This window comes from Podarcis muralis, chromosome 10, assembly GCF_964188315.1.
Source record: "Podarcis muralis chromosome 10, rPodMur119.hap1.1, whole genome shotgun sequence".
NCBI lineage: Eukaryota > Metazoa > Chordata > Lepidosauria > Squamata > Lacertidae > Podarcis > Podarcis muralis.
This window is the reverse complement of record NC_135664.1, coordinates 8,327,887-8,355,815: the sequence shown is the minus strand read 5'-3', so window position 1 is coordinate 8,355,815 and position 27,929 is coordinate 8,327,887. Positions and strand designations below refer to the sequence as shown.

General features: G+C 41.8%; 1 protein-coding gene across 2 annotated transcripts; it reads left to right on the top strand.

Moving 5' to 3' along the window:
* Nucleotides 1-16: 16 nt before the first annotated feature.
* On the top strand, nucleotides 17-27,604 carry SLC26A4 (solute carrier family 26 member 4). Of its 2 annotated transcripts, none has more exons than XM_077935796.1 (21): nucleotides 17-205; nucleotides 1,059-1,226; nucleotides 1,392-1,531; nucleotides 1,916-2,026; nucleotides 3,619-3,803; nucleotides 5,098-5,262; nucleotides 6,708-6,860; nucleotides 7,401-7,483; nucleotides 8,626-8,773; nucleotides 10,725-10,838; nucleotides 11,970-12,047; nucleotides 12,250-12,345; nucleotides 14,113-14,219; nucleotides 16,511-16,580; nucleotides 17,237-17,329; nucleotides 17,924-18,019; nucleotides 20,135-20,365; nucleotides 21,047-21,101; nucleotides 23,151-23,296; nucleotides 24,372-24,452; nucleotides 25,027-27,604. In XM_077935796.1, the coding sequence occupies exons 2-21, from the start codon at nucleotides 1,072-1,074 to the stop codon at nucleotides 25,048-25,050; spliced, it is 2,331 nt and encodes a 776-aa protein (XP_077791922.1). In that variant the 5' UTR covers nucleotides 17-205; nucleotides 1,059-1,071; the 3' UTR covers nucleotides 25,051-27,604. The 2 variants fall into 2 exon arrangements, with proteins under 2 accessions (XP_077791922.1, XP_028603000.2); XM_028747167.2 differs by having other exon boundaries at nucleotides 17-238.
* The last annotated feature ends 325 nt before the right edge of the window (nucleotides 27,605-27,929 follow it).

Below are 27,929 nucleotides of genomic sequence, written 5' to 3'. Positions count from 1 at the left end.
CGCCTCGGCCAAAGCTGGGGGCTCTGGGGGCGAGCGCAGGTGAGGAGAAGGAGGTGCGCTCCCATATTTCTTTCAAAGGCACGAAGGAGAAGGAGAAGGAGAAGGAGAAGGAGAAGGAGAAGAAGTAGTTCAGGACCCGGACAGCGGCGCTGCCTTGGCGCGCAAGAGCGGGCTGAGGCGAAGAGGCAGCGAGCGGTGGCGAGCGGTGGGAACGGAGCGCGCGGGAGCAGCTGACGCGGTTAGCGCGGATTTGGCGGGACGCGAAGGGGAGCGAAGGGAGCGCGCGGGGCGGAGGCCGAGGTGGTCTGCGGTTGGACTACAACTCCCGTCATACCCAGCTAGCGAAAGCAGCGGACAGGGATGATGGGAACTGTAGTCCCAAAGCAGCTGGAGACTCCCGTTAGGGGGAGACGGGTCTAGGCTAGACTGTGGCGCAAGGAGAGGGAGGGAGGCTAGCGCAGGCTGACACACAAGAAAGGGGCAGGGGAGATGAAAGAGAGAAAGAAAGAAAGAAAGAAAGAAAGAAAGAAAGAAAGAAAGAGGGAGCTTATATCCTAAGTAGACAAAACAGAATTTGCTTCCCCCCCTGGCCCTTTCCTTAAAGGAAGAGGCGCCACAATATCGTCAGAATGGCTCACCCGTGTCTCTCCATGTGAGGAAGTTCCTCAGGCTGTTCTCCCCCCCCCCCCCCATGTGCAGAATGTTCTGGCTTTTAGGAAAGAAAATAAGAAGAAGCAGAGGCCTTAGTGATCAGATTGAGGAGTTTGGGGGTGTCTTTTTTGGGGAGTGGGTGTCAGACGGCCTTCAGAGCAAAATAATGGGGCTCCCTTGACCAGAAGGGAGAAGCTGGCTGGAGGCTCCCTGAAGAGGAGCAGGAGCCGGCCGTCTGGGAAGCTCCATCCCCTGGGAAGATGCTTGTGTTGCCAGAGGCCGGCTTCACCTGGCTCTCCCAGGTGTGGGCGAAGTTCGCAGGGCATGCTGTCCTTGATGGCTGGCTGCCTCTGGAGACCGTGTGCTTAGGGGACGTTGTCCTTCTCCTTCATTGTTTCCACCTGTAGGCAGGGCAGGGACATGGCCGCAGGTGGTGGAGGCGATGGAGCCCTCCCGGATCTCAGTCGCTATGTGGTGTCCCGGCCCGTGTACAATGAGCCTACCTTTCAAGAGGAGAATGAGAGGAAATTGGTGGTGCCCAAAACACTCCGGGAACGAGTCCAGAAAACTTGCAGGTGACTGACCGGCTGGCCGTACATCACGGGTTTGGTGGCGGGGGGCAGGGGCAGGTGACACCTAAGAAATTAAAGAATCCTGGATCGAAGGAGGGTGGGCCATGGCAGGGGAGCAGGTGCATTTCACAGTACGACTCGAGCAATTTAACATTTTGTCCTTGGCAGCTGTTCAAGAAGAAAAGCCATTCAGGTAACCAAGACCTTGTTCCCTATTTTGGAATGGCTGCCTAAGTACAGAGTGAAGGAATGGCTCATCAGCGATATAATTTCCGGTGTCAGTACTGGACTTGTGGCTACTTTACAAGGTAAGAGAGATCCAGTCTTTCTCCTATTATTATTATTACGGGGTGAGGGGGGGTGGGGATTAGAATGTAATGAAGTTGCCTAAACTCTGTCTTTCAGTTGTGGGTCACTGCCCTGATTTACTTAACCATTTTTTAAAAGACTCGTCAGCAATCTGGAGAAGTTCAGGGCTGCAACTTCATTTGGAGCAAAATAAGCTAGGATCCAGCTGAAAATCTGGCTAACTTGCAAAACACGAACAGCTCCTATTTGTACATGGAACTTTGTTTAAAATGTGGAATACAGACGTCAATAATACCTGTGTAGAAAGGTACTACTTGATGTAGATATCAAAAGAGTCTATTGTAAGATTAGTCAATACAATACTTTATTTTCTATCATTTCAGGCTTGGCATATGCACTACTGGTTGCAGTTCCTGTCGGATATGGTCTCTACTCTGCTTTTTTCCCCATCCTGACATACTTCTTTTTGGGAACATCAAGACACATCTCAGTTGGTAATTACATATTTCTCATGTTACTATCGGCCAACTATTAATTACAGAATGCTAAACTTGTTCAAAGGTATTGGAATATCTCAGACAGTAGTTTTAGTGGAACCAGTTTACTAATATACTTTTATGGTGACATCTTCTTATTTTGTTTGAGTAGACCTTTATACTATAATTTTCACAAAGTGTAGAATTGTAGAATTGCAAGGGACCACAAGGGTCATCTAGTCTAACCCCCAAAATGCAGAAATATTTTTGCCCAATGTGGGGCTCTAACCTACAAACCTGAAATTGAGAGTCTCATGCGCTACCAACTGAGCTATCTTTCTGCCATGACTACTGGAAATAGCTTTGATGCCTACATTATATGTCTGTAATCTCTTATTTTGCTGGTACTGCTCCTTAGCAGAGTTTTTTACAAGACATCAGGTTCAATGCCAGTTTTGATTCATTTAGGTTCACACAGGTCCAAATGTAATAGTTAAGCACTTTAAACTCAGCATGATGACTTCAGCGCATTAATTGCTAATTCTGTATGACAGACAGCTGTGACAATAATGCAGAAAATACACACACTCAGGGACTCTAGTTTATGATGTGTATGACAATCTGGATCTTAAATCATTTTTTTCTGTGGTAGCTTTGGGTGATAGACAATGTTAGCCATTCTCTGAGTAATAATAATAATAATAATAATAATAATAATTTATTATTTGTACCCTGCCCATCTGGCTGGGTTTCCCCAGCCACTCTGGGCAGCTTCCAACAAAGATTAGAAATACATTAAAATGTCACACATTAAAAACTTCCCTGAACAGGGCTGCCTTCAGATGTCTTCTGAATGTCAGGTAGTTGTTTATCTCTTTGACATCAGGTGGGAGGGTGTTCCACAGGGTGGGCGCCACTACCGAGAAGGCCCTCTGCCTGGTTCCCTGTAGCTTTGCTTCTTGCAATGAGGGAACTGCCAGAAGGCCCTTGGCACTGGACCTTAGCGTCCGTGCAGAATGATGGGGATGGAGACGCTCCTTCAGGTATACTGAGTAGACCCATTGAAATCAATTGACAACTCGAGCCTATTAATTTCAATGGGTCTGCACTGTGTATGGCTAACACTGAGCAGCACCCTGATTGTTTAAACTGACAAAACATCAGCAACGTCATCATCATTCATTATTTATACCCTGCCCATCTGGCTGGGTTTCCCCAGTCACTCTGGGCGGCTCCCAATCAAACATTAAAAACACATACAGCATTAAACATTAAAAACTTCTCTAAACAGGGCTGCCTTCAGATGTCTTTTAAAAGTAGGATAGTTGCTTATTTCATTGGCATCTGATGGGAGGGCGTTCCACAGGGCAGGCGCCACTACTGAGAAGGCCCTCTGCCTGGTTCCCTGCAACCTCACACCTCACACTGAGGGAACCGCCAGAAGGCCCTCGGCTCTGGATCTCATGAAACATTGGTTTTATTATTCCTTTGGATGTTTAGTATAATTCAGTGTTTCTACATTTTAAGCTCATTTTGTTGTTTTATTGTTAGCCGTTTGAAACACACTGTGAAGAAATGCTATGTAAAATATATAAAATTATTCCCAACAGGACCTTTTCCAGTGGTCAGTTTGATGGTGGGCTCAGTAGTGCTGAGCATGGCGCCGGATGAAAAATTCCACATGGTCAGCAGCAACATGACAGGGCTGAACCAAACAGTTATAGATATCGCATCAAGAGATGCCGAGAGAGTGATTATTGCCAGCACCATCACTTTTTTGGTTGGCATTCTCCAGGTAATGCGGATTGGATAAAACTGTCTCAAATGTTGCTGCTTTTATACTTTATGAAAGAACTGGTGAAGTAACAGAAGAAACAGCTTCATGCTAAACACTCACTATTTTCCTCAACTAGAGCCAAAATGTACTCAAATAATAAAGTAGAATGCAAGTTTGCTTGCCTCACATTTATTGTTCTGCACAGTTTGGGAATAACAAGCATTTGTATCCTTTTATGTCATGGGATTAAACATGGGGTTAAACCACAGAGCCTAGGACTTGCCGGTCATAAGGTTGGCGGTTCGAATCCGCACGACGGGGTGAGCTCTCGTTGCTTGGTCCCTGCTCCTGCCCACCTAGCAGTTCGAAAGCACGTCAAAGTGCAAGTAGATAAATAGGTACCACTCCAGCGGGAAGGTAAACGGCGTTTCTGTGCTCTGCTCTGGTTCGCCAGAAGTGGCTTAGTCATGCTGGCCACATGACCCGGAAGCTGTACGCCAGCTCCCTCGGCCAATAAAGCGAGATGAGTGCCACAACCCCAGAGTTGGTCACGACTGGACCTAATGGTCAGGGGTCCCTTTACCTTTACCTATGTCATGGGATTAAAGCCTTGGATTTTGTTTCTTGTTTCCTGCAGCCAGAAAAAAATGGCTTTTTAGTCTTCTTGCATTTCAGTACAATCATTTTAAAGGCCAGACCATTAAAAGAGAAAAGAACTATTGAAAATCTATTTAAAAACAACAAGCAAGGCCTTCATGTAAATCCATACAGCTGGTCATTCTGGTACTTACTCTTAAGTCCTATATAAGTTGAGACCAGGATACGTGGAGAAATCTTTTCACCAGCTTGGCCATGTACTGAGATGATAATTGGAGGCTCTCCTCTGGGTGACCCAATGGGCAGAGGGGTGGTGGGTTAAAACTGGGAGCAGGGCCTTCTCAGTTGTGGCACCCCATTTTGGGGAGTCTTTCTGCCCGGCACCCACTTGATTGTCTTGGGTGCCACATGAAAACCTAGATATTTTCCTAGACTTTCAATTATTAAATGGTGAGAACATTCCATGCTGCTAGTTTTATTTATTGTTTTAATTTTTTTGCTGTTTATTTAGTGCTCATCCTTACTGTTTTTATACAACAGAATACAAATAAATAAATAAATTGCATAAACTGGAGCTAAGAGATTAAAACAGACAAAAGAAGAGTCTTGATCATTCTATGTTAGGTGGCTAAATCCTGAATTTTGTTTAAATCGTGGGCTATTCTAATGCTTTCTAACTGTTCATAAAACTATTCCGTGCTTCTTCTTTTTCCAGCTAGTGTTCGGATTTCTTCAGATTGGTTTTATCGTGAGATATCTTGCTGACCCACTGGTGGGGGGTTTTACAACAGCTGCAGCATTTCAAGTGTTCGTTTCACAGCTGAAGATAGTCTTAAATGTCCCAACCCAAAACTACAATGGGGTCCTTTCCATAATCTATGTAAGTGTGTCTTGCTGAGCTGGGGCTTGCGCTTGGCCTGATGGAACGGCTGCTATAGATGACAGTTGAGGGAGGAGACTGTTGGAGCTAGCGTTTCAGCCAAGTGGATGTTAATTTAGCTATTAGATCACTGTATGCATTTATATACAAGTGGAGCCGGCAACAAAATGCTGCAGCGTGGAGTTCTTCAGCCAGCCATATCTCCTTTCAGGGTGCTCCACTACATTCCCCCTCCCTCCCGTTTTCTATGCCTCCTGCAACAGTTAGTCATCATTCTGTGACCAGTGAGCCTACTCATTCCTCCTTGGCTGTTTTGGGTTTAGTTTTGGTTTTGCTCCCTTGAATATTTTTTCTTCTACTTCAGACTTTAGGATTTCCCAAACATGTTGATATGTTTTTGGCTACACAGCCATTTGTTGTTTTTTTACCTGAGTTTGCTGTTACCTGACACAAGTGGGACTTGCAGCACAATGTTGCATTTTGGAGCACTTGTCTTTGGGATTCTGGTCAACCTGCCATGCCCACTTTGCTCCCTGCCAGCTGAGCATGCTCAGTCCTCATTGAACAGTTTTATGGGGTTCTCCATCTTACATCCCCTCCCTCCTAATTTTCTTTTGTACTTCTGCAAGCCTTGGGCTTCCCCGCAATACAGTGGTACCTCGGGTTAAGTACTTAATTCGTTCCGGAGGTCCGTACTTAACCTGAATCTGTTCTTAACTTCAAGCACCACGTTAGCTAATGGGGCCTCCTGCTGCTGCTGCGCCACCGGAGCCCAATTTCTGTTCTTCTCCTGAAGCAAAGTTCTTAACCTGAAGCACTATTTCTGGGTTAGTGGAGTCTGTAACCTGAAGCGTATGTAACCTGAAGCGTATGTAACCCGAGGTACCACTGTACTGTGATACCACTTGCTTGTGCTTTGGTCTCACCCACACACAAAGAATGAGTTTGCTATTCGTATATAAGGTGATAAACACACTCATACAGACACAAGAGATTCACAGCGCAATCACATACTTGTCTTCTAAGAAGTACGTCAAGGAGTCTTACTCCCAGGTATAGGGTTGCAGCCTTGGCTCTTGTTTTCTTTTAGTATTTGCAGCTCTAGATATTAGTAGCTGGCAGATATTAGTTTCTGAGCTTTCCTGAACCTGTAATCGTTATTGTGTCTTGGGTCCCATCTGCACTATTTAATTTAGGGTGGTATAATACCACAGTCATGGCTTTCCCTTAAAACAATGTTGGAGGCCCTAGTTTGTTCAGGATACTGAGAATTGTTAGGAGATCCCTGTTTCTCTTACAGGTTTGACAACCAATCACTCTTCCCAGTGAAGTCATAACTGGTAATATACAGCTTTAAGTGAATAGTGCAGATGGGACCTTAGATGAGAATGTGGTTTATTCAATCTGAATGGCAGCATTTCACATTGTCTTTTTTTTATTTTTAGACCCTTATTGATATATTTAAAAATATTGGACAAACCAACATTGCCGATCTCATTGCTGGCCTGCTGACCATCGTTATTTGTATGGTAGTCAAGGAAATAAACGATCGATTCAGACACAAGATCCCTGTTCCTATTCCTATAGAAGTGATTGTGGTAAGACAACTACTTTAAGCTCAAGGGATTCGATTGACAGGAGAACAATATCTGTTTTCTCTGTTCGTAGTGTCGCAATCCACCCCAATCTCCAAGCGGTGCGAGATTCCAAGGGTCCCAAGTGCTTACCCAGGGTTTGTGTTTCCTTCGGGAATGAGGCACAGTGGAGACTGTGGTGTCTTTATGATATATGGTTTATTTGCACATTAACACCCCAAAAGGGTCTTGGTTCTCCCATAGCTGCAGCCTTGGATTCAAAAAGAAATCAGACATTGTTCTCAAATGTTTCTCTGACTCTCTCTCCAGCTCACGGAGGGGGCCCCACCCGTTTGCCATCTCGCACCGAGCACCGTAATCCCCTTAATCCACTGTAATGGCTCATCACCCAGGCTATCGCCTTGTCAGGAAGCTAGCTAGGCTATTCCAAGAATTAGAAGCCTTGATTAACACTTGCTGGATCCAGGGATGAGAGGGGTCTGGCAGTCAGTGTAACACCCTGAACTCATAACAACAACATGATGTTATTTCTTTTTATTCTAGACAATAGTCGCCGCTGGCATTTCATATGGTGTTGACCTGGAGAAAAAGTACAATGCAGGCATTGTTAAATCTATTCCTAGCGGGTGAGTGCAGATTGTTCATTCGGTGGGCAGCTACATTTCAAGGACACACTAATGGCTCAGCTTTTAATAGAAACTGTTTAGCCACTTCATACATAATTTTTTGTCTACATAGAATCATGGAATTGTAGAGTTGGAAGGGAGACCCTGCGGATCATCTATCCCAGGCATCCCCAAACTCAGCCCTCCAGATGTTTTGGGACTACAATTCCCACCATCCCTGACCACAGGTCCTGTTAGCTAGGGATGATGGGAGTTGTAATCCCAAAACATCTGGAGGGCCGAGTTGGGGGGTGCCTGATCTAGCCCTTGCAATGCAGCTGTCCCAGACAGGGATCAAACCTGCAACCTTGGCATTATCAGCACCACACCCAAACCAGCTGACATAGATGAACTCGAATGTAGGGGGGGGGGGGGAAGGACAGCTCAGTCATGTATCAAGTGAAAGTGGAGTCAGTTTGACTACATCATGTGCTAAACTCCAGCTGGTAGAATTGCACAATGAATATATACATATGCTGAAACAAAACCAGGTCCAATCTTCACATCCCCTCCCCTGCTCTGTGTATGGTAAAATATTAGAAGTAGCTGTAAGAGAAAACGCAGAGGCTGGGGTGTTGGGGCGGGGAAAAGGAGCAGCTTGGCAAATAAATTGTTAAGGTTTCCACCCAACGTGAATCCAAGACATGTTTGGTGTATTTGGCTGGATGGAGAGAATAACCTTATTAGATAGTTGTGCTTGTTGGACTACACAGGTGCATACAATTCAGGCAGTAGGGTAAACACATGGGGGCATGGCTGTGGGACAGACAAGTGGAATCATGCTGCCATTACTGCAAGCACATTTACTATGAACAGTTGGTAATGCATTTTATCCGAAGGACTTTCATGTTACAAGTGGCTATTGCCTTTTGGGGCTCTCCAACTAAATGAAGAATATATAACGTATTTTGCAACAAATAATTTTACAAGTAAATATTGTCTGTTTACTGCAGGGAGAAGCACCAATGGGTTACATCCCCACCTCCCCAAATTGTTTCATTATAGAGTCGAAAAATGCCATCATAATAATTTGTTAGTCATAGTATTTGTAGAAAAAACACAAATGCACACACACATATATTTTCCTCCTTTTTTATATATAGGTTTTTGCCTCCCGAACCTCCAGCGGTCAGCATGTTTGGAGACATGATAGCATCTGCCTTTTCCATTGCCATTGTTGCTTATGCAATAGCTGTGTCTGTGGGCAAAGTGTATGCAACCAAATACGACTATGCTATTGATGGAAATCAGGTATGTGAAACTAAAGTACCTTACTTTTTATAAACTGTGACGCGAAAGCTGAATCTTATTTATGGAGAGGAGTACACTTATTTTTCAGCCATTGTGGTGGTGATTATAGGTGAAGTAACTTAGTGGTTCTATTAGGAAAATAAGTAATTCAATTGTCAGATTTAAATGAGTAATAGACTATTTCCCATAAGGCGTGCCGGATTCTGCCTCACTTTGTGGGTGCCCGGCGCACACCTATGACATCACGTGAATGGCATGTGTGTGATGTCACACAGCAGGAAGAGGCCCAATGGGACCCACAGCAGCCTCTGGAAGGCCCAATGGGACCCATCACAGCTTCAGGAAGGTCCCAACAAAATTTTGTGTATGCTCAGGCACCCAGGACTCCCCCACAGATGGCACCAGTGTTTCTCATCAAGGGTGGAACTAGATCTGAGAGCAACATGGAATTGGTACCAGTAACAGACCCATGTTGAACCCTCCCCCAACTCTGTATTATTTGTCCAATCCTCTTTAGAAGTCAGCCAAGTCCGTGACCATCTCTGCCTCTTGTGGGAGAGAGTTCCACAGTATAACTATTTGCTGCATGATGAAGTACATTACAGTATTTGCCTGCCCCAAATCTTCCAACATTCAGCTTTATTCAATATCCATGAATTCTAGTGCCATGAAGGAGGGATAACCTTTTATTCTATCCACTTTCCCATGCCATGTATAACTTCATAAACTTCAGTCATGTCACCTCTTAGTCATATTTTCTCTAAACTAAAAAAAAATAACAAATGCTGCATCGTTTCCTCACAGGGGAATTGCTCCACCCATTGATCATTTTGATTGCCCTGTCATTTTATGCAATTCACTTTCACATTAGCTGCTAGGAAGAAGTATTTCTTTCTCCATATTTTTTTTATTTTTTATGATTCTGCTTGAACCAGATTTCTAATGGAGCATTTATCTTTGCTATCTTTTTTGAGTAGTATATAAGAATGCATATCTGAGACGGTATGAAGGCTATTTCTATGGCAATATTCAATATATTGTATCTGGAACTAGGGCAAGTACAAATTAAACAATTGGAATTGCCAAGCATATTTTTTTTTCTTAAGGCAATTAGGGTTTTTTATTCTTCTTCTTCCCATTGTTTCTTCTTTAACAGCTGTGTCTTTACATTTATATGTCTGTTTCAAGGAACAGCTATGCATAAGCCTACAGAGCTCTGCCATTGGTCAAGTCCTAAAAAGGAACTTGTTCCATAATTCCACACTATTTTATTTTATTTTATTAAAGATTTTCTTGATTTACAAAAGTGTGTGCAATGTCTCTCTCTCGTATTCCCGCCCCCTGTGACATTTTTACAAATCAGTTTCATTTGTTGAGACATTAGGAAGAAAACGGGGGAAAGAGGTGGGGGGAGATGGGGTGGGGTGGGGTGGCAATGTTTCTATTTTACTTACTATATGTGGGGTTTGGTGTCAGCGTTGCTTGTGCAGGTTCTCTGTTGTTCACTTGTGTTCCTTTGGTGGTGAGAGAGGTTGGGGTTGGCCCAGGGTGTGGTTGTTCGTTTGTGGTTGGCTGTGGTGGTCTTTGTTTTCATGTGTGAGTGGGGCGGGTGGGTGTTTTGGATCAGGTTAGCCATATTGATTTGTATGCTGTTGGATAATTCCACACTATTAAGAAAAATTACTGCACCTCAAATGTACCATAAAAGCTCAGCTACAACTTCATTTGATTCAGTTTTGAAATTGGATCTAGTCCTTCCCAATTTACACTTCAAAATAATGTTTATGTGTAGGAGCACTGGCAGAGGAAGAGGAGTGCAGGGGGAGCACACCGCCCCCACCTGTTCTCTGCCCCCGGTGCTGGAGCATGGAGCTCTGCCACTGTGTAAGAGAAAGCTTTTTTTTTTTTAGGAAAAAAATTGTATTAACACCAAGATCTTCTAACCTTCTAGGAATTTATTGCCTTTGGGATCAGCAATATTTTTTCAGGGGCGTTTTCTTGCTTCGTTGCCACCACTGCTCTGTCCCGCACAGCAGTCCAAGAAAGCACTGGTGGGAAAACCCAGGTAATTCCGCTCGAGCAGAATAAACAATAAAGACAATTCTAATCCATGTATTGCTTAGCGCACAGTGATTCTTCGAAATCTCATTGTTACCGATTTTGTGGGTGGCGTTTCTGAACGGAAAGCCAAACGTTTCATTGACTTCCTGGACACCAGCTTCCCTGACATAAAACGAAGGGGGCACATTAAGAGAAGACTATAGCACCTGAATGGTATTACCTTAACTTGCATGCAATAGGAACTCCATAGATAGATAAATAAATAAATAATATCCCTGAGCCCAGATTAAATACAGTGATGTTGGGGGTGGGGGCAGTCATCTGAATGCCTCGTTGATCACTCAGGTATTAAGTGAGTATGTAGCTTAAGGGGGTTTCAAATGAAAGTTTGCGGGGCCCGTCTCAAGTAGGAACCTGGGTTTTTTGGAGGACACTGGTGGCGCTGTGGGTTAAACCACAGAGCCCAGGACTTGCCGATCAGAAGGTCGGCAGTTCGAATCTCCGTGACGGGGTGAGCTCCCATTGCTTGGTCCCTGCTCCTGCCCACCTAGCAGTTCAAAAGCACGTCAAAGTGCAAGTAGATAAATAGCTACCGCTCCGGTGGGAAGGTAAACGGCGTTTTCGTGCGCTGCTCTGGTTCGCCAGAAGTGGCTTAGTCATGCTGGCCGCATGACCCGGAAGCTGTACGCCGGCTCCCTCGGCCAACAAAGCGAGATGAGCGCTGCAACCCCAAAGTCGGCCACGACTGGACCTAACGGTCAGGGGTCCCTTTACCTTTACCTAATCAGATGACCGCAAGTTCACATTCACAGTCAGTCAGTAGTACTTTAAAAAGAAAGCAGCTGCAGCTAGGAAGGACATTAAAATGCATACAAGACTCTGCTGTTGCATTTGGCATACCCCTATGAAAGAAAGTTTAAAAACATCCACTTTTTTAAAAAATTACCACTATACCACTTAGGTAAAAACTTGCTTATGGTAACTGAATTGCTTTTGAACTTGTCCCTGTGCTCCCCCACCAAACAACAACAACCCACAGTCTATAATAAGAATAAATAGCCTACTAAAGCCTGTTATACAAAAAACATACATTATAGAAACTCTGTTTCCTTATTGTCTAAAACATCTTTTTCAGATTGCTGGAATAATCTCAGCTGGAATTGTGCTGATTGCCATTGTAGCCTTGGGGAAACTGCTTGAACCTTTGCAGAAGGTATTTTATTATTGCACTTGTCATCGCACCGTTTTTGGGTGCATAAACTTAAGTAATGTTTTAGTCCGCTTCCTGATAAACAGAACGCATCCCCCTGCTATCTTCATGTTCCTGCTCACACACAAAGACTAACATGCAAATACACATACTGCCCGTGTTTTCCTTGAACAATACAGGTTAATGTGTCTTTCCTTCTTTGCAGTCTGTGTTGGCAGCTGTGGTCATTGCCAACTTGAAAGGGATGTTCATGCAAATATTTGACGTACCCCGTTTGTGGAGGCAGAGCAAGGCAGATGCTGTGAGTTCTTTAACGTGTGAACCGTCAACTCATATTTTGAATTAAATGCTTACCCTTTGCTTTTCATTTTAATTCACAATAAATAAATAATTGAGAATCTCAAGTCATGGGGGGCGGGTAATGTCCTGCATAGAACAAATGCACCAATGTACAGTGCTGGATTCCCTGGTTACTATGTCTGGTTTCCAAATCATTGAGGGTTCAGGAGACAAACAATTTCCTGTGGCTTCTTCTTCTGATGTTTGTACATAGACCTAGTTCTCACTGGTGTGGTACAGCAGTACTTGAGCTGCATCCACCTCAGGAGGCAGCAGTGGGGCATTTTGCCTCAGGTGTCAAAACACCTTGGGCCACCCCCGGTGTGTAGGCCCAATCCACTGAAGCAAAGGCCTCCCCTATGAGATTGCCAAGACAATGATAGGCTAAGCCAAGCATGCAACGCCAATGGCTGTACACACGCCATGCATTTAAAGCACTTCCCTCTCCTGCAAAGAATGATGGGAGGTGTAGTTCATCTCTCAAAGAGCTACAATTCCCAGTTATCCTTAACAAAATACAGTTCCCAGGATTATTTGGTGAGGGCAGTGCTGTCCTTTAAATGTATGGTGTGTAAACAGCTAAAGACAAAACCAGCTTTAGGGACAAGCAATCGGTTTGAGTAAAACAAAAACAAAACTCATCCAGTATAGACAAGGTAAGTTTCAGGATTAGAGATCTAGAAACTGGTGTTGCTCCAGCAACTGGGAAGCTCAATGTATGGGCTGATATAGCCTGGCCTCCCACTGCTGCTGGGGCTTAAGGCTGTTCTGAAAGCTGTTCCTCTTAGAGAGCACCCTTCTTCATAAGGAGACCTTAGCTGCACAGTGACTTTTGACAGTGGCTTGAATGCTTGGATTTCTGTGCTCTAAAGGGTTGTGAGGGGTGGCTTGCCCTCTCCCTCAGACCCCACCGGGGACATTTTTGCACTTGGGTAGGACTGCCATATGTCCAGAATTTCCCGGAGATAGCTGGGATTCATCTGCCCAAAATGGTGCCTGGGAGGAATTTTCAAAAAACAACTAAAATGTCCAGGAAACCTCGGGTGTATGGCAGTCCATATTGGAAGTGTTGGTTTTTTGGCGATTTTCCTGAAAAAATAGGGGGGAGATTTTGCATTAAAAAATCTGACAAAGTGAGGATGCATTACAGGATTGTCACTTTTTGAAATATGGCAACCCTACACTTGGGTTGGAATCCATCCTGAGGGTCCGTCAAGAAGATCCTTTGAAGGAAGTTCCAGACAGATTCCTTCAGGACTGGTGATGGCAGACTCTGTTAGATCCCTCAAGTATTCAGTCAATTGGAGGTCACATTTATCCTCCAATGAGTCACTGTCTGGCAACAAGTCAAGGCTGGGCATGGCACTGGGAGATTCACATGACTCCTTTTTATAAAGCAAAATTCACTACACACAGAAAAACAACCAATTAGTAAGAAGGCTAGATTAGAATCCTTTCGGCTAACATGGTTGATTTCTGTATGGAGGGATATATTATTATTATTATTATTATTATTATTATTATTATTATTATTATTAGCATGGTTTGCATGTTTCCTCTGAAATAACACTCCCTGCCATGCCTGTGGGATTTCCTCCCATGTCAGTTAGGCAGCCCCAGCTGCTTCCTCGCATTTTCTCATTTCTCTGCTCTACAAAAGTCTGCTTTCGGTGGTTGGCTGGAATCACCCTGTCTACTAATGGGACTTTTCTTGTGTTTTCTTTTCCAGATGATCTGGGTTTTCACATGTATAGCGTCCATCATTCTGGGACTAGATTTGGGGTTACTTGCTGGTCTGGTGTTTGCACTGCTGACGGTTGTCCTGAGAGTTCAATTGTAAGTAACTATTATATAGGCAGGGGCAGTTTCTGCCATTGCACTCCCAAGAAGACAAGTAAATAAATGAATACAAAAGAAGAAGAGTGACACAAGTTACTATTGTTCTGCTATTGCAAGCAAACAGTGTCACTAGTTTTAAAATTGGAAAAGGAACATGAAATACAAATCACGCCGCACACAGCTGAAATTACTTCCCCATAGCCCGTTACGAATGAGAAAATAGAAAATGCATAAATAGATATGATAATTTGGAATAGTGCAGACAGAACTAGGCCAACAGGCTGTAAATAGTTTGAGTCAAAACCACAGTAAGCTCCTGAAAGAAAGCATAGACAGATCTGTTCTGTTCTGGTACCACTGTTGACATTTGGTCTTCTTTGAAGTGCTCCTAGAGGCTACAGTGATAATCGTAGAGAAAAACGCTGAAGAAGAACGTTTACATTCTAAAGAGATGACCCACTGTGATGCATAACAGATTCATTTTAGTACCAGAAATCTTTGTATCAGGGCAAGGCAGTGTGGGGGTGAGGTTGGGGCAGCACAGCTGCATTGGCAAAGCCAGTTCATAACTCCAGCGGTGTTGCACAGCTCTGTCCTTGCTGCCACCCTGCCTCATCCTGGTAGTTGCTGATGCTACTGCTGTTGAGAGGGCAGCAGCCCTGCACTGTTCCATTGCATTGGCTGCTCTTTTTTAAGAATTCCTGTTGTTAACATATTCTGCTTATGACGTAGAGCAGGTGTTGTGGCTCAAACTCCTATCACCCCTCATTGTTGACTGTGCTGCCTGGAAACTCGAGTCCAGCAACACCTGTTAGGACCGCAAGTTCCCCATCTCCAATGTAAATGAAGGAAGATTAGGTGGAATATTTGGGGGAGTGAACTGAATTTAAATCAGTTCGTGCTTAGGCTAGCTCAAAGAAAGTTCAGGGGGTGTCAAAGGAATGGAAGTCAACAAATAGTTCAATTGCTTTGACACACACTTTAGAAACTTGAAGTGGCTCTATTGTTGTGGGGGATGCCGGGGAAAGTATTATTTGAGATAAAGACTGAGAATTATGGTAAAATTAATAGTTAATTGTTAAAGGATGCTGCACTTGGATGTCTGAGTTGTCAGTGTGGATTGTGTTGGATCCCACCACAGAGCTCAGGAAGGCACACTTCCTTCATGGCAAAAATTATACTGTCCGGTTAATTGATAACTTATTATTACGTAAATACCAGTGGTTTAATGCTCTCCTAAGGGGCACAGAAACATGACACCACTTCTCATTTTAGAATTACAAGTTGCATATTTTTCAGCCAGGCAGATGGCTGTAATGGATGCTTTAAACCAGGCTTCTCAATGTGGTGCTTCCAGGTACTGTTGGACTACAACTCCCATCATCCCAGACCATTGGCTTACACTGGTTTGGACTGGGCAGGTTGGAGTTCAAGCTGGAGGGTACCAGGTTGTGGGGAATTGTTTTGAAAAAACTCTGAGCTGTGTAAATAAAGCAAAGTATTAGGGCACAGTTTATGCATTTTGCAGAATCAAAGTCACCTTTCTGTATCTTTGGGGAGATTTTTCTGTTTTTCTACTTTTAGATGATGTTGAGGATTTTTGTTTTTTAATACTTCTCTACTGCAACAAATTGCATTTTAAGTTGTTTCAAACTGTTTTAATATTGACTTTTATTTGTTGCAACCTGACCTGGGATCTTGGGGTGAATCATTTGTAAAAATAATAACAACAAAGAAAATTTCTGTGTCTGTGAGAAGGGTATAAATCCTTTTTTTTATGGGTTAGCATTCAAACACCTATCCAAAGTGGAAGAATCTAGGGAAAGTGTTACCACTTGATTTCGCTGGAGGTGTAAACTGGGGCAAAAAAAAAAGACTCAAGAAACATGGGTGCTGCTCTACGTGTTTTGTGCAAACAAATTGGATCATGATCACAGAAGATCAATGCCCTGGTTGAGCTTTAATTCTAAAGTGTTTCATGATCCTCCCTCATAGCTGGCTGTAAAGTAAGACAACGTGGTAGTCCACAAACAACAAGGAAGCCAGAATAGTTGTCCTCATAAAATCAGGTTTTAGAACCATTCCACTACTAAAATAAGTAAGTCCTTGTCAATTCACATGTAATGAGTTTTTTTTTTAATACTTTCCATGTCTTGCTATCTAGTTTACAGATTAAGTAATTAATAGCAGTTCAGCCAATGTTTACTTGCAACAAACTGTTCTGTATAATACATTAATTTAACATTAGGTTATGTACTTTGATCAATGTTTTGTTTTGCTTTTGTCAGTCCTTCCTGGGGTAGCCTTGGCAGCATTCCTGGCACAGACCTATATAAGAACATCAAAGAATACAAAAATGTAAGACTTTCTAATAAGTTAATATTTCATCAGATTATTATTTTTTTAGAGTTGCTTGGGGGTTTACTAGTCTTTATCCTGCAGTGATAGGATGGCAATTGTTCAAATATTATAGTGAGGAAGGGAAGTCTTGCTGGATGGGGTAGGAATGCAGTGATCCATCTAGCTAGCTGAAGTAAGGGCATCGTTGCAAAAGATGAAGTGGTATTGCTTGCATCAACTTTTTTTTGCACCATGATTTGTGATTTGAGTGGAGAAACGTCTATATTCCCTGCGTAAAGAGTTGCGGGGGGTGCCCTCATTCTTCAAATATTTAGAATCCTTCTTCTGCAATAAAGTACACTTTTTTGTACGAGCAACTGTGATGGAATGGCCAACCCATTCCCTAAATGGGCCTATCCCCCAAGTTTCTGGTAACCTTTCAGTGGTTAAAACTGCACCTGATGACTTTGCAACAGACCTTGGAGAAGAGATCTGTGGTATTCCAGGAGACAGAGGTGAAAGGTAGGCTGTCAGGGAAGTAATAATGTTAGCAGAGTGGTTAAAAGGGATCAAAAGGGGAAAGGAGTCAATTTAGCAGCCCGGCTCTAGCAGAGTGGCAGAAAAACCCACACAAATCCATGCTCATTTCAACTGAAAAATGGTTTCTGTAACAGGTTGTTGAACCAGAAGGAGTGAAGATTCTCAAATTTTCAAGTCCAATATTTTATGCTAACATTGATGGTTTGAGAAGCAGCATCAAATCCACTGTGAGTAGCCTGTGATATTTCTGAACACTTCCTATGTGCAGCAGCCACAATCCAAGTATGGATTGTGTATGTATGTATGTATGTATGTATGTATGTATGTATGTATAAGACAACCCCCCATTTTGTATTCAAAAAATATAATTTCTTACTCCTTTTTTACTCAAATACATGGAAAAATATGGTGTGTATTATTTAAATATGAACTTCCATACAGATTCCTTTAAAAAAAATGCACAGATTAATGTGGAAGTGGAACTGAATTGACTTTTGAATAACTACTTGCAAAACTGACACAGACCAGAAATAGTGATTTGTCCATCTCTAAAAACAAGACAGGGCAGAATCGCCAGGGACAGTCTGAAGAAACAGGATGTGTTAAATTTGCTAAAGCTAAGCAGGTCTGATCTAGTCAGTGTCTCAATTATGCATACTGCTTTGAATTCCATAATGGAAATGTGGGATAGCAATGGATTTTTTAAAAAGACAATGCACTTAAGCCCATTGATTTCAATGGATTGTGGCCAGTGTCCCCCCCCCCCAGCTTACCATTAACACAAATAATAGAATATATTTGTTCAATTCTGCTTTCTGCAGGTGGGATTTGATGCCATGCGGGTATATAACAAGAGGCTAAAGGCTCTGAGGAAGATACAGAAGCTAATCAAGAAGGGAAAACTGAAAGCGACCAAAGTAAAGTATCATTATTCCCTCTTTACTCCATGGTTCAAACATAAACAACGGGCCTGAAATATAAGCGCTGGTTTTGTATCTGCCTCCCTATTTTGTTTATGCAGCAAGAATGCAGCAAGAAATTACTAATATTTGTAACAGGAAGCAGGAAATCTAAATGGGAGGGGATGGATCAGAAATTTGATCTTGCCAGGGAGATGCTCTGTGATTTCTGTTGGTATAAAAATGGAGTGTCGTCTGAGAGAGACCAACTCTGTTACCAAATACAGTGGTGCCTCGCAAGACGAAAATAATCCGTTCCACGAGTCTCTTCGTCTAGCGGTTTTTTCGTCTTGCGAAGCAACCCTATTAGCGGCTTAGTGGATTAGCGCTATTAGCGGTTTAGCGGCTTAGCGGCTAAAGGCTATTAGCGGCTTAGCGGCTTAGAAAAGGGGGGGGGGAGCGAAAAAAAATCGCAAGACTCGCAAGACGTTTTCGTCTTGCGAAGCAAGCCCATAGGGAAATTCGTCTTGCAAAGCAACTCAAAAACGGAAAACCCTTTCATCTAGCGGGTTTTTCGTCTTGCAAGGCATTCGTCTTGCGGGGCACCACTGTACATTTTCTGGACAACATCTACTCACTACGCTTTTCTTGAGCAGAAAAACAGGGAGTTCTGGCGGAATGAACAGAGACAGAGGGGCAGACAGACAGACAGAGAGCATTGCTACAGTGCTACAAGAACTGGAGCAAGCAAGTCAGGCAACCAGGTTAAATTAGAGATCCTAGGGTCAGAGCTAGAAGGTAACTCGGCCTGTGCATGTCTGCTCCCAGATATGTGAGCATAGGATAACAGTGTTAGACACATATGTAGGTAGCCTGGATCCTCAGGACCCAACTAACTGAGCTGTGGATAGAGTTCAAATAGAAGAGCAGGTCCCTTTTCTAACCTGGCAAGTGAGAGGATCAGCAACCTCAACTTTACTGGCTGGTTCAAGAGTGGAATCTGGTCAATAAATAAAAATAAACAAATAAACCTTTATTGTCACTACACCACCTGTGTACAGTGAAATTAAACGACCCCCCCCCCATACAATGCAATGGGTCTGTAGTCATTTAGGCAGTTAATTGCTGTTTTCTTTGGAACTGGGACAATGGAGGCTGCTTTCAAACATGGTGGTACACAAGCAGTCTGCAGGGAGATGTTAAAAATCCTTGTCAGGACCCCTGCTAATTGATCAGCACAGTTTTTTACCACTATCCCCAGCACCCCACCTGCACCAGTAGCTTTACTGGGATTCACCGCCCGCAATGCAGCTTTCACTTGATGGTCATATAGAATAAATGGCTGAGAGTTTATAGGCTGGCAGGCAGGAGCCGTGATACTTGATCTTTCTACCTCATAGTGGGCGAAGAAGATGTTCATCATCAGCCTTAACCGTGTTCCTTGTATTGCCCTTGTAGTTGGTTAGGTGCTGCAGTCCCTGCCACACTTGTTTCGTGTTGTAATCGGCTAGGCAATTCTCCACTTTAAGCTTATATTGTTGTTTTGCTGTCTTAATGCCTTTCCTGAGCTTTGTTCCTGCCTCTCTGTACTGTATATGTTCAATGACAATTCGTTAACTGATGAAATATAGTCAGGATTGTGCTCATCTACCTGTGCATAGTGGAGACTGGAAAACAGTGAAGGATCTACGTTCCTGAGAATTTCAACGTTTATATCTCCATATTTTTTTTCTGGGCACAGAATTTGATGTTTGCTTGCTTGTATAAATAACAGGTTGTTTCTGACTATGTCATGCTTAGAGGGGGCTCACTGGAATCAATGAATTTAAGTCAATGAAGACTAACTTATGTTGGAAACAGCCCAATGATTTGTTTTCCTTTTTTCCTGGCATGCAGTATAGCAAATGTAATTCTTTTATGCAATTGTGTGTATGATGTGTGCCTATACGCATAAACACAATATGACAGTTAAATAATTGTGGCTTCAATATTGAGTCCCAATGCCCATTCGGGTCATATATAAAGAAAACCTGAAAGACGGTTTAAAATATTTTATTAGGGTGGGGGGAGTCTACAGTTTTGTTTGTTAATCAGAATTTTGCTGAATATACTATGATTTATTTTTTTTATCAGAATGGTATCATCAGCGATTCTGGTAGGACTAATGAAGCATTTGAATTTGATGAGGACCCAGAAGATCCTGAAGACCTTGATGTTCCAACTAGAGAAGTAGAAATCCAAGTGGACTGGAATGCAGAACTCCCCGTCAAAGTCAATGTTCCCAAAGTGTCTCTTCACAGTTTGATTTTCGACTTTGGAGCTGTGTCTTTCATGGATGTAGTAGCAGTGAGAGTTATGAAAACAGTAAGAATATTTTATCACCTTACTAAAAAAAAAGTTTTAAAGAACATAATAATTTGAATTTATGGGATTGCTAGACCATTCTGTGATTCATGTGCAATATGTGGGTTTTTCTGGCTGAAATGGTTAGTGCTCCTGTTGACCTGTGGAATGGTGAGATGCGCTAATAGCGCAATTGCTCCTGAGTGCCCCTTTCTGTTGCTGTGGAGTATTTAGTTGCCTTAATCCCTGCATGGGATGAAACAGATAGTGGTGGTGGTGGTGTCAAAGAAAGCAATCATACATTTTATAAAAATTGTAAATAGCAGGTGTGTGGGGACTGAACCTCAATTTGTGACTATGAGAAGGAGTGAGGGGCTTAAACACTTTGTTCCCCACGCTAAAGTTGATCCACAGTAACTGTCTCCTTCCACCTGCAATTTGCAATGGAGGAAAAGCTCTCCTTTCCAGTTGAGGTATGGTCCCCACACCTGCTGTTTACTTTTTAAAAGACCATTCATACAGTTGTGAATTGGGCACACAACTGAACAAGTCCTAATTGCCTGCATGGCCCTAATAGAGCCATATTTTGTTCTACACTAACTGTGGGCTGAAATGTGGTGTCAATCAGTTCTAGGAACAGGCTACTTACAGAAAATGTCCTTGAGTATACATTTAAGATAACCCCAACCTTTTTCTTTTCAGATTGTCAAAGAATTTGAAAGGATTGATGTGAGAGTGTACATCGCATCACATTTAGGTAAACAGATATCAACCCATTTGCTAATAATGGACTGTGTTCATTCAGAGTAGCAAACTAAGTGCAGAAGCCACATAGCAGAGTGTATTCTTTGCACGCACCATCATTGGCCTAGCAATTCCTGGTAGAAAGGACTGGTTTAGACAGGACTCATATGGCAAGGCTGGGAAGGTTCTCTGCCTGAGACCACTGAATACTTCTGACAGTTGGAGTAAATAGTGGACTAGTTGGACCAAAAGCTTGACTTGGTTGAAGGCAGATTCACATTCATATAATAGAGAGGTGTGGGTTTCTTCATGATTCTGCATACCGTATTTTTCCGTCTATAAGGCACTCCCATGTATAAGACACCCTATTTTTGCAGCAACAACCAACCGCCAGTCCACCCTCAGCACTATCCGTGTATAAGACGGCCCCTAATTTTTGACATTATTTTAAAGGGAAAAACCCCTAGTCTTATACATGGAAAAATACGGTAATTACTGAGTATCTTGCAGACCTAGTTGGAGTGAACAGCATATTAATGATAAACCAACAGAAGGGAAACAAAGAGACAGCCTCTACTAGGGACTGGTGCATTACTAGCTTGGAAAGGGATATTTTCGCTCTCAGAACCAAATTAGACATGAAGTCTGGACATCTGTGACTGGATCTCCTGCTGTTTTGAAAAGATTGCTAGCAGTCACCAGTTTGTGGGGAGAGGCAGAATCCAACCAGGACCATGGCGGTCAGAAATGACCAGGGATACTTCTGATGTTTTCCTGATTAAAATAATCTTTAAACTGCTATTTACCAAAGGGTACTCACCATGGGACAAATAGCAGATACACTGACTGTCATACAAGGGGATCTGCAGCCCCATGCAGATCTTGCACACAATGTCTGCAGCCTATCGTGACTGTTGGAAAGGGAGCGGTGTCAGAGGCACATACATGCACCTTTGGTGGAAATGCCTGATACTAACTGAATTTTGGAACTTAATTACTAAGCTCATTGGGGAAATAATCATTAAGGAGATAGACCCTGCAATACAGATTAGGGTTTTTACCATACAGTAAGCTCTCAATTAGGGATGCGGGTGGCGCTGTGGGTTAAACCACAGAGCCTAGGACTTGCCGATCAGAAGGTCGGTGGTTCGAATCCCCGCAACAGGGTGAGCTCCCGTTGCTCGGTCCCTGCTCCTGCCAACCTAGCAGTTCGAAAGCACGTCAAAGTGCAAGTAGATAAATAGGTATCCCTCCGGCGGAAAGGTAAACAGCGTTTTCGTGCGCTGCTCTGGTTCGCCAGAAGCGGCTTAGTCATGTTGGCCACATGATCCGGAAGCTGTACGCCGGCTCCCTCGGCCAATAAAGCGAGATGAGCACCACAACCTCAGAGTCAGCCACGACTGGACCTAATGGTCAGGGGTCCTTTACTAAGCTCTCAACTTGCATGGGAATTATGTTCCAGGAATAGTGCCTAAAGCCAAAATCACATATTGCATAGTCAAAACACATTATGTGCAATGGCAAGTGGGATTGCCAAAGTTTTTCCCCTGGGTGCCCACCCTTTTAAAAAAATATTTTTTTTATTGCCAGTTGTGTAAAACTGAATGTGCACAAGTTAAATGCATTTAAGTTGTGAGTGTCCTGTAAATGCTTATTTTTCTATGGAAAGATTTGTATAAGGGTCCTGTAAAGACCAACTTATTTACTAATCCATATGTATTATTATATGGGGTAGAAGAACATTTCTTTTTAGTCTTTGATTGTGGCTTTTGTGTGAGTTTAATAAAATACAGTAAAACAGCTTGATGCATATAGGATGAGGAGACACTGAAAATACGATGAGAGCTATTATTTATCATTTTGACCATACAGGGCTATGTTTATTTATTGTTTGTTTGTTTGGTTATTTATTTATTTTTGCGGGAGGAGGTTGGCTGTGAACTTATAATTTTGCTAAAAGGGGGAAAAAATTGAATAGGTTCTGCACACAGTGATGTTGGGGTTGATCTGAGTATGCAATTTGCTTTTTATTTGGTTGTTGTTGCTGTTTTCAACTCTTCAGAGCACATTATCAAAACACTGGACCACTGCGCATTTTTTGATGATTCCATTCAAAAGGACATGTTTTTCCTGACCGTACATGATGCCGTACTCCACATACAGAATCAGAGCATGCAGAGAGACATCCAGGATCCTATATTTGAAAAGGTAGGGAGCAAACATAACTTCGTTTTCATTAATTTATTTGTACTGGCTTGGAGCCTAACTTTTGTGAGCAGAGAGCTCCATTCATAGAACAAAGCTTTCTTATCTCCTCCTCGCATTGCAGCCCCTCACCCCAATGCCCCTCTAAACCTTGTCCTTTGAATCGGAGGACCCTTCAGGGCAGCAAGGGGTCTGGCCAGGACTCCCACCTTTCATGAGTGCAAATGTCGTTTTATTCATACCTTTGAATCCAAGCCACTTTAAATAAACCTCGTTTTATAGGAAAGGCCAACATCCACAAGGAACTAGGCTTGTTCAACAAAGAAAACATTAGTTATTATTTATTTTTAAAACCTATACCTGGCTTACCTAAAAATGTGCAAAGTGTTTGTATGACAAATGTGTGCTTTGTATAAGAATGTCATAAAACTTATCTATCTACTCCAGATGGTACATTGCAAACCTTTATGAGGAACCCTTCCTCATTCTGTAATATTTTCTTCTAGTTGGCCTCTAAGGACCAGTTCAATTACAATCTTGTGGACATACCATGGATAGTATTGTCATCGCAAGCTACTTCAATATTGTTTGTTATTGCTGTCTCCAAAACCTTGGATTCAGCATGGTTTGTTTGTTTTTTAAATAAATGAATCCCTTAGACTTCACCCATAGCTCACCGATATTTTTAGAAATCATGAAAATGGATTCAGCATTTGGCATTATTGATTTTGTGCAAACTTAACCAGGTCGGCAAAGTCATATTTAGGGAATAAAAAGATATGACATCAGAGCTCCTAATAACTTCATCTGAAGGCTTCAGTGATTGCTTTTTGTTCTTTTTCTTTGGATGAACTCTTTCACTATTTTATGTTTGTATTGTTTTACTGAAATTATTCTGTATTTTGTGTTTTTCTTGCAAATCATTCAGGATGCCTCTGGATTTGTGATGCGATATATTCATACGATTAAATAACTAACGAAAAGTGTATCAGAGATTTATATTTAGTCCCTTAATCAACTGCATTGTGGTACATTTCCTGTCTACACATTCATAACAACTCTTAACATTTTGGTACAGATTTCACTAATGCAGGAGTCAAAGGAACCGATAGAATTTACAGAAACAAACCAGAATGAAGAGCTTGATGTTCAGGAAGAGGTATGTTTTACTTTAGTACAAAGCATACGTATCCCCCCCCCCCTTTCATAAAATGGTGATAAAACATACAGGGCCTGTTTAGTAAAAACACCAGATGGCTTTATATCTAGATACCTGTGTACCAAGGGGATGTTAGCTGGTTGCAATATTGCTTTGGTCATACATGATGACCTTGAGGTTTAATTTTGTCAACTGGGTTGGGGAAATGGCTCTGGCTTTATAGCTTGTCTAAAATAGCTCATTCATCTCAGAGGCCACGATCTTCCAGGAGCTTCTACATATCTTCTGTTCACTTCTATGGAGCTGCTTACAGGGATGTTTCTGGAGATTGGTCTTACATTCAAAGAGTAATTAAAGGCTAATGTATACCACAAACCTAAGCAGGTTTAATAGGAATATCTAACAGAGACTTTTTACGGGATTCTTTGGGGGAAATCATATATTTGTATGTTTGTAATATAGTACAAGTATACAATATAGTGTAAGTGTGTAATATTGTAAGAGTTTTGAAAATCAGAAGGTCATTTCGGAAATAATGTTTCTCTCATTATTTTTTTTAAAAAAATCTCACCAGGCTATGCGCAGGCTTGCTTCATGAAGGAAGGATATTGAATTTATCGTATCTGTGAACTCTGGCAAAGCGGAAGCAATATTAAAAGCATATTTATCATTGAAACAATTAACTTTGCACTAGAAGAAAATATTTATCTTATGCTACAAGTGTCTCGGACTCTAATTTTTCTTTTTACATAGTATTCTTGATTAACATTATTTGGTAAATTTGTATCTCAATTACTTGGGAAATGGAAAGATCATTATAGATATAGCAAAACTGGCTCCCAGCTTCTAAGTGAGGAGGACACACACACACAACTGTATTTGTGTCCTAATTTTATTCCAATGCACGTAACCGAAAACAAGAAGCAAAGAAAGAAAGAAAGAAAGAAAGAAAGAAAGAAAGAAAGAAAGAAGAAAGAAAGAAAGAAAGAAAACAAAAAAACAACTTGATATGAATTTGGAAGACATCATCATCATCATAGACTTTTATTGCGCTAGCCATAGGCCATGGCATCATTCAGAAAAATAACAAAAGGAAAAACAGCAATAACCATAAAAACCATCAGGCACCACACATACAATATGAACCACGGTCACAACTACTAAGATTGTTTGTTGCATAAAACAGAATAGCAGAAGATTCTCTAGTAAAATGTGCCAAATTAAATATCCGAATCCCCTTTGCAGTTGACCACTATTTTATCTAGTTCTTTCCTCCCGATCTTCTTAGCTCCCAATGCATAGAGTGCTACTTTATAAGTTACAAAGTCATCAGTATCACTCAGCAGCCATTTCACCCTTTCCACCCTATTCAAGTGAGTTCCATTTGGAAACAGGGGTTTTATGAATCGGTCTCTTGGGTCTATATATAAAGGGCACTGGCGCAGGTCTTCTACACAGGGTTGCCCACACAGACAAAGTCTCTCTTCATAATGTACTTTGTCGTAGCGTCCATCCAACACCGCCGAGGGCATTGATTGGAATCATAATTCTGTGAAAGTGATTCTAAGCATGGCAAGTGAGAGTTTTGACAGGTAATTGGCCAGGGTATGCTCCGTTTTAATAAGTGGGAACCATGGTGAACTCTTGGTAGAAGCCATCATAGAATCATAGAACCATAAAGTTGGAATAGACCACAAGGGCCATCGAGATCATGGTTAGATCCCTTTCTGCATTGGACCTAAAGAGACAATCTAAATCTCTTAAGACAATCTCTTAAGTGCCTCTTGTCCATCTTCATAGGATTTGGAAGACAATTATGGCTGCAATCCTAAACTTACTTACATGAGAGTAAGCATCACTGAGTGCAATGGGACTCCTTCTGAGCACACATTTGTTTAGGATTACGTTCTAAGGTTCTGTTTGTAGAATACAAAGCAGAATGTGATGTCTCTATTTCTCAGGGCTGCCTTTAGGTGCTACTGCCATGAAGGCAACACTATTTATGACAAATAAAGAATGCAATAATAAGCTCTAGGAACCTTTTTCCTGGAGAGCAACAGTGGGCTCTAAGTTGCTAACACAAAAGTATGCATAAAAATGCTTGGGATACACCAATCATTTATTTCTGAGCTGGTGACCTGATGCCTTTAACTCATTAGTTCAGGATATGCCTTGCAGTCTGAAATCATTGATTTTCTTGGATGGTTTAAACCAGCAGTGGCGAATCTTTTTGGAAAGTGTGTTCTAAGTCAAATCCAAATTATAAGGCAGTTCCATTTCTAGTTTGTACTGTTATGGTACATACCTAGTGTTCCCATTGCCCTGCTCCAAGCGTTGGTGTATTTTTGCCCCTTGTGTACCGAATCATGGAGGGCAATTGCACATATTTGGAAGGACAGGCCTGGAGCCCAGGTTTTGCTCTGTGCCATAATAGACTTGGTGCCTTTATTTACTTGCTCAGGTGTGCCACAAACTCTTGGTTCCTGTGGCACCTGTGGCTACCCGTGGCTTCAGTCTTGTAATCAGCCCTGCCTCTTTTAACCATTAATCAATACAATATTCCAGCAAATAACAAATATTTGTTCTGCTATTTAAAAAATCATTTATGATATATCTGGAATGAAATACTACTTTCCTACATGTCCCTAAATGGAGCTACATGAGCAAATAAGCATTTAGGGTGAAGTCTGTTGTAAAGGGCATATAATGACGGTGTTATATTAGTTCTCGGTACAATTATGTCAACTTAAAATGTCGGATTAAAATCTTGATTTGGTAATACTTTTTTTAAAAAATGTACAGCTAGTAATAATAACTGGAGATAAACAAAAGAGCAACTAATCACCAAGGCATTCTAACGGCATGTATTTTGTGTTAGTGAATAGTGGTTTTTTTGTATGGTTTGAGGATCAAAATCCAAGAATTCCTAGGCCACCTATCACATGTGTATCTAAAAAAAGCACCACTCTTACAAGTGCCTTATTATGTGAAAACAAATTCAAATTAATGGTTCTGCTGAATTCATTTAACAGCATGAAGGAAGAAAGCTGTTGTCAGTATATTTCTCAACAGCTATACAAGACCACCATTTCATTCATAAATATGTATAATGTATATGTCTATATTAAAAATAATAAAAGTTTTACACAATATATTTCTGAGCTCCTCTTTTTTACTCTTCCCACTCCCAAGCAATGAAACATGAAACATAGCAGGGAATTGGAAAAATTATAGAATGAAAAAAATATACTTATAGATGTTCCATTCATAAATAAATAAATATAAAATTTTCAACATGATATGCTCAAGCAAGTAAAAGCTATAGTAAAGTGCAAAAGCATATTTATTCTTGCTTACTATTGTGTTTTCATTTTATTGGAAACTGTTTATTAGGATAGTGTGATCTGCCTACGTGTCACTAAAATGGAGTTAACTTGGATAGAGCTTATTTGAATAGAAGCACCAGACAAGATTGTC

Coding starts and splice junctions, on each gene's coding strand:
- SLC26A4 (XM_077935796.1), top strand. CDS start 1,072: ATGGCCGCAGGTGGTGGAGGCGATGGAGCCCTCCCGGATCTCAGTCGC. Junction 3,804..5,097: donor TTTTGGTTGGCATTCTCCAG/GTAATGCGGATT, acceptor TTCTTTTTCCAG/CTAGTGTTCGGATTTCTTCA. Junction 24,453..25,026: donor AGCTTGATGTTCAGGAAGAG/GTATGTTTTACT, acceptor AAATCTCACCAG/GCTATGCGCAGGCTTGCTTC.